The following is a 6163-nucleotide window of genomic DNA, read 5'->3' as shown; positions in this document are numbered from 1 at the left end:
GTCGGGAGCGCCGTGCCCGAGAGACTGGGGCTGCCACAAAGGTGCCCTCTGTGCCACAGGGACAATGTGCCCCTCGCCGCCCACGCCGGCTTTGGGAACGCCGGGAAGCTCCTTCCCCTCCCCTGCAAGGCCAGACCCCCCCGTCCATCCCTGTCCCTGCTGCTGGCACCAGTTGTCCCCTTGGAGGGGGACAGGCTGCACCTCAAACGCTCCAAGCAGCTGCCAGGGGGCCCTGCTCCCGCTGTCCCCATCCTTCCCGGCTGGAATGATTCCGAGCAGAGCCGCGCGGCGGCTGGAGGTGGTGAATCAATAACCAGGCAGCTGCCTGTTTTCCCCCCGCACCGTCTCGGGGGATGGATGGATGGGTGGACGGATGGATGGGTGGATGGAGAGCTCTGCGTGCTCGTGCGGCTTTGGGATCACATCCCCGATGCCCGGGGCTGGGATAAGAGTCGGCTTCCAAACTGGAACACCCCGAGGTGGGAGGCTGGGAGGATGATGAGGAAGCGTGACAGGCGGGAAGGCAGACAAAGAGCGGAGGGCCGGCCCTGCCGGGAGCCAGGCACCTGCTGCAGCCACGCGTCCCGGCACGGGCACGGCGCTGGAGCTCCAGTTCCTCCCCCGGAGCCCCATCCTGCTGGGGTTTGGGCTTCGCCTCCCTGCCAGCCCCTCTGCTCCAGCAGCTGGAAGCATTCCCCGCGGCCTCATCCCCTCCCTTTGTTCCCCCCGGCAGCTCCATCCCGTTTTCCGTGGCAGTGGGGTGTCCGTGCAGATTCTGAGCCCCCCAGGGCAGCTCAGAATTCCTTCCTTCCCACCAATTCCAAGCTTTTCATCCTCCCCGCACCCGTAGGATCCCACACACTGACGTGTCCCAGGACCCCGTGTACGGCTTGGGAACAACAAGGACTGGGGGTGGGTCACGGCCGGGCTGGGAGGTCTCACCGATCCCCCCCTCCCCGATTCCAAAGAGCAGGAGAGGAGCTGGAGGCGGCTTTTCCAGCGCCTGATCTCGCGGCTTTTCCGCCTGCCTGGGAAGGGAGGGGGGAGCGGGGAATGAAGACAGATGCAGATAATATCGCTGCCACCCCCCGGCCCCCGGGGGCTCGGCTACGATATCCATTATACATGGATTCGGGGAGGGAAGGGCTCCCGCAGAGCCGCCGGAGCGCGGGAGTAACGAGCAGAGCGACAGCGTGGAGAGGGGTGATGGACCCCCCCCGCTGCCACTGGGGGGTTTGGGGTGTGCGTGGGGCCAGCTCGGGCTTGGGGGGCAGGGGGCTGGGAGGTGCCAGGGGGAAGGTCCTTCATCCCTGGGGTGCCAGCCTGGCCGTGGTACAGGGATGCTCCGAGCCCATCCAGGAGCTCAGGGGGCCCTCCCAGCACCCCGACCCTTCCCGGTGTTCCCGGCTGCGGGAGGGAGGGAGAGGGTCACCTTGGGGGGAGTTAATGAGGTTTGAAGGGAAGCGACCGGTCGTGCCGGCGGATGCGGAGCCGGCGCGGTGGCCGAGGGATGGCACGGAACAGCTTCCCAGATCCCGGCCTTCCGAGGGGGTAACGGCGTCAGAATGCACCCGGGGGGGCTCTGGGTATCCATGGAAAGAGGTGTGACCCCTCTGGATGGGCCTGTGGGACACTGGTGGCTGCAGGGGGTGATGTGTCCTGTCCCCACTCCCCCACGGATGACCATCCCTGCTCTCCACGGACGACCATCCCCGTGTATTCCTGGAGGACACAGGCCCGGGATCAGGCTCTGCTGGAGGTTTTCCACTAGCCCCACCTGGATGACTCTCCTTCCTCCCCATGGATGACCATCCCTGTGTATCCCTGGAGGATGCAGCCCTGGGATCAGGCTCTGCTGGAGGTTTTCCACCAGCTCCACCTCCCCCAGGCACCTTCCCACCCCTGTGTCCCCAGTCCTCCCTCTTCCTCGGCCCTTCATTCCCTTCCTCTTCCTCTTCTCTCCTCCCTCTGAGCTGCCCTTCTCCATCTTTCCACGTGTTCCAACCTTCTTCTTTCTCCCCCAGCACTGCCAGTTCCCTGATTTGGGGGCTGTGGCATCCCCCCATCGCTGAGCTCCCTGCGGGAATTCTGTCCCCACAGTCCCAGATGGATCCCACGTGACATAACTGGGGGGCACTTCCCGGGGGGGGAACTGGAGCTGGGAAGCAGGCAGGGATCCGGTGGGATTGGGATGGGCTGCATGGAGGCTGCTCTCTCCTGTCCCTTGGGAGCCTCTGGCTCTCTGCCTTCCCTCTCTCCCGCTGTCACCCGAAGGGCTCGGGAATGATGGAGAGCCCAGGGGCGGGAGGCTAAGTGGTGACGGCGCGGAGCTGGTAGTGCCACTCGGGATGAGAGCCCAGCCTGCTCCTCCGTGCCCGCTGCTGGAGCCAGAACACGATTCTGTGCCTGGAAAAGCAGAGCTGGAGGCGCATCCAGCCCCAGATTCCTGGGGGCTCCATGGCTCATTTGGGGGCAGGGATTACATGGAACACCGGCCTCTCCGAGGGAAGAGCGGCACCCTGCTGGGAGCAGGGATTGGAATGGGGAAGGCGGTGGCTGGAAATCATGGGAGCAGAGGGAGTTTGGGTGTCGGGGTGCTCCTCGGGAAGAGGGACACGGTGGGGACTGAGAGGCAGAGAAACCACACAGCTCTCTCCGGAAATCCTCAGCCAAAAATAGCCCAGCACCGGGAAAGGAGCACATTCCCTTGCCAGATTCTCCCTCCATCCCCACTTCCTGCTCGCGGTGGCCATGGAGGGGGGACAGGTGGCACCAGAGCCGGAGGGAACAATCCTTGTCCATCAGCAGGTTGGGATAGGGAACGTGGTGCCATGCAGATGGAGCAGCGTGCTGTTTTGGGCTGGTGTTCCCGGTGTTCTGGGCTGGTGTTCCCGGTGTTCTGGGCCGGTGTTCCCGGTGTTTTGGGCCACTGTTCCCAGTGTTCTGGGCCGGTGTTCCTGGTGTTTTGGGCTGCTGTTCCCGGTGTTTTGGGCCGGTGTTCCCGGTGTTTTGGGCCGGTGCTCCCCGCAGACTGGGAATGGTGCCGGTGGGCTCTGCCGAGTGAAGCCCCCCGGGCCCGGCAGCTCGGCGTGGGGGAGGCAGAGCCGGAGGGATTGACAGCTCCGGGGGATGGCCAGATGGCTGGATGGAGAACAGATGTGTACGAGGGACGGATGGATGCCAAGATTGATGGATGTGTCGGAGAGGGGGACGCACGGATAGACAGACAGACGCACAGATGGAGACCAGACGGGTGTGCCCGCCCCTCTCACCCTGGGACGCCGCTCCTCTCCTGGAGCCTCATCCCGGGATCCTGCTGGGACAGCAGGATGGCCATGGGGCTCCTGATGATCCCTCGTGTCCACAGAGCCCCTGGGAGCATCTGGGTAGGTGCCACGTCCAGGCCCAGCCGTCCCAGCCCTTCACCGAGCCTGGACCAAAACATTCCCGAAAAGCCCATCGGGCTGTTCCCAGGGGTGGCAACAAAGCCTCACCTCCCTTCAGATTTTTCACATCCCACAGCCGCTCTGTGTCCACCCCTTCTCCCTCTACCTGCACCGAGGGCTTGGATTCCACCTGCCTGCTGTTCCCACCGGGATCCTGCCCTGTGCCCACCCTCCTCGCTCCTGGGATCCTGCACAGGAGCGAAAGCTGCAAATTCACAGCTTTTCAGCTGCATCCTAAAAATAAGAGGTTTGGGAAATATTGAGCAAATGAGTGGGAGGATGAGAAGAGGAGGAATTAATGGCCTGGTGCCAGGAAAGTGGCATCTGGGAAGCCCCGGCGTGACAACGTGGCCACCTCATTCCCAGTCTCGTGGCCACCTCATTCCCAGCCTCGTGGCCACCTCATTCCTGGCTTCATGGCCACCTCATTCCCGGCCTTGTGGCCACCTCATTCCCAGTCCTGTGGCCACCTCATTCCCAGTCTCATGGCCACCTCATTCCCAGTCTCGTGGTCCTCGATCCCAGCGGCATGAGGGGATGCCGATCCAGGCAGGATCCCTTCCCATCCACCATCCCGCTCCCAGCGCCCCCGTCTGGGCTCAGCGGCACATCCCGACCCTGGTGAAATACTGGGAGGGGGGGATGTGTCGCTAGCTTGGCACCTTCTCCCGCTCCCCTTTTCCCGGGAACGTGTTTCTGCTGCTGGTTTGGCAAGGCTGGATGCCCGTGTGGCAGCAGCTTGGCACATGGAGACGTTTTTCCGTGTGGAGCTGCCGGCTTTGATCGCCGCTTCCAGGGAGCTCAGCGGGAGCCGGGGCTGGGGAGGCTCCCACGGCTTTGATTCCTTCCCCGGGGGACTTTGCATCCATGGATTTCACCACTGGACATGGGAGGGTGGAGCTGGGATACCGAGAAGCTGCCAGGGAGATGCTCTATCCATAAAACCTGGGAATTTTGGGATCTGCACCCAAAAGCACAGCCCTGAGGGCCCGGACAACGACATCCCCATGGGACACCTGCGGAGAGGTCGGTTCCAGCCCTGGTGCTGCAGCTTTTTCCCACCGCTCATCCAAAGCCTTTGTCTCTCCATGAAGGTCTTTTCCAACCTCTCCATGCCGTGCAGGAGCTTTCAGTCAGGAGAGGATCTGGATCCCTCCCTGGATGCCCCTCAAGGGCTTTGGTGGGGGGTCACGGGGCAGCCCTTGGATGGGGTTGGGTGCTGGGATGGGCACAGGGACACAGGGAATCAGGGCAGGGAAAGGGCCGCAGACGTCTTGGATTGTGAGGGTCTCACCATCCTGGAGAGGAGTGTGCACGGGACCACCGAGAGCACAGAGACACTGGGATGCACGGGGACACTGGGATGCACAGGGACTCTGGGATGCGCAGGGACACTGGGATGCACAGGGACACTGGGATGCACGGAGACACTGGGATGCACAGGGACACTGGGATGCACAGGGACACTGGAATGCACGGGGACACTGAGATGCTCAAAGCCACCGAGATGCTCCGGGCCACCACGTTGCCCAGGGCCACACAAACCCGAAGCCATTGGATGCACAGGGCCACAGAGATGCTCAGAGCCACCAAAATTCCCAAAGCCACCGAGGTGCCCAGGACTGCCAAGATTCCCAAAGCCACCAAGATTCCCAAGGTCACCAAGGTACCCACAGCCACCGAGATGCTCAAAGCCACTGAGTCGAGGCTGGAGCTCCAGGAGGAGGATCTGGGAGTGGCTGGGACACCCCTGGGTGTCCCCAGCCCGTGCTGCCAGCACAGGGGTGCCCAGCTGTGCCACAGCCCCCCTCCCACCACCCCGGCACGTTCCCGATCCGTCGGCATTGGCGGCTCTTGCCTCCTCCGGGTGGATCTCTGGCTTACACACTGCTCCGGAGGGCTAATCCCTCTTGGATCTCGGCGCCTCTCCTTGTGCTGGGGTTGGGTTTGAAGTGTTTCCTCACACCCACAAAGGCCGGAGCTTGCTCCCGCTCTGGAGGCAGCTAATCCCGAGCCTGCGGGAGCAGCGGATAAAGAAGGACGGGTACCTGGCAGCAGGCTGGAATCACAGCCACCATCCTCAGCTCCCAAATATCTCCCGTCTCCCACTCCAAGGTGCAGGGTGTGGGCACGGGGGCGTGGGGGGGTCTCCTGCTTGGCCAAGAGGTGTGTGTGGGAAGGGATCCACTGTGGAGACCCTCTCCATGCATCCAGGACCCTCTTCCCGCGGCACCGTGCCCCTCTTTCCTGGAACAGGGAAACTCTCAGCACAGGGACTCTCTCCCTGCATCCAGAACCGTCTCCCCCTGGAACAGGGTGCCTCTCCCCCGGCACAGCCGGGTCCTGCTCCCGCAGCTCCACACAAATCCACCGCTGGAGAGCCGCGGCATTAGCGAGGCAGGTAATCCCCTCATCGATAACCGGCTGGAAAAGTGGAATTATATCCCTCAAGTGGCATTGAATCCTGATGAAAGAGCCGCAGGGACGTTCCACCTCCTTCCCAGCCTCCGCGGTGCTCTTCCAGCACGTGGGACGGGATAGGGAGACCCAACCCCTTGGAGGGGGACGTGGGATCTCCGTCTCATGGATACCCCCCTCGCTGTGCCAATGGGACGAGGCAGGACCAGCGAAGGGCAGGTGGGATTTGGGATTTGGGGGTGTGGACCCCCCAGTCCCACCCGGCCGTCTCCCTACTCCCGGCTGGATCGGCGCTGGCA

At 63.3% G+C, this 6163-nt stretch overlaps 1 protein-coding gene across 1 annotated transcript in view; it reads left to right on the top strand.

Moving 5' to 3' along the window:
• Nucleotides 1–5022: 5022 nt before the first annotated feature.
• SYT7 (synaptotagmin 7) overlaps nucleotides 5023–6163 on the top strand; it is a 21309-nt gene continuing 20168 nt past the window's right edge. The window contains exon 1 of the mRNA XM_029965957.1: nucleotides 5023–5200. Within this exon, the coding sequence (XP_029821817.1) occupies nucleotides 5023–5200 (178 nt within the window). The remainder of the gene's footprint in view (nucleotides 5201–6163) is intronic.

The sequence above is a fragment of the Manacus vitellinus genome, unplaced genomic scaffold (assembly GCF_001715985.3).
Source record: "Manacus vitellinus isolate BGI_N305 unplaced genomic scaffold, ASM171598v3 scaffold_127_pilon, whole genome shotgun sequence".
In the NCBI taxonomy this organism is placed as follows: domain Eukaryota; kingdom Metazoa; phylum Chordata; class Aves; order Passeriformes; family Pipridae; genus Manacus; species Manacus vitellinus.
This window is presented reverse-complemented; position numbering and strand designations above follow the sequence as displayed.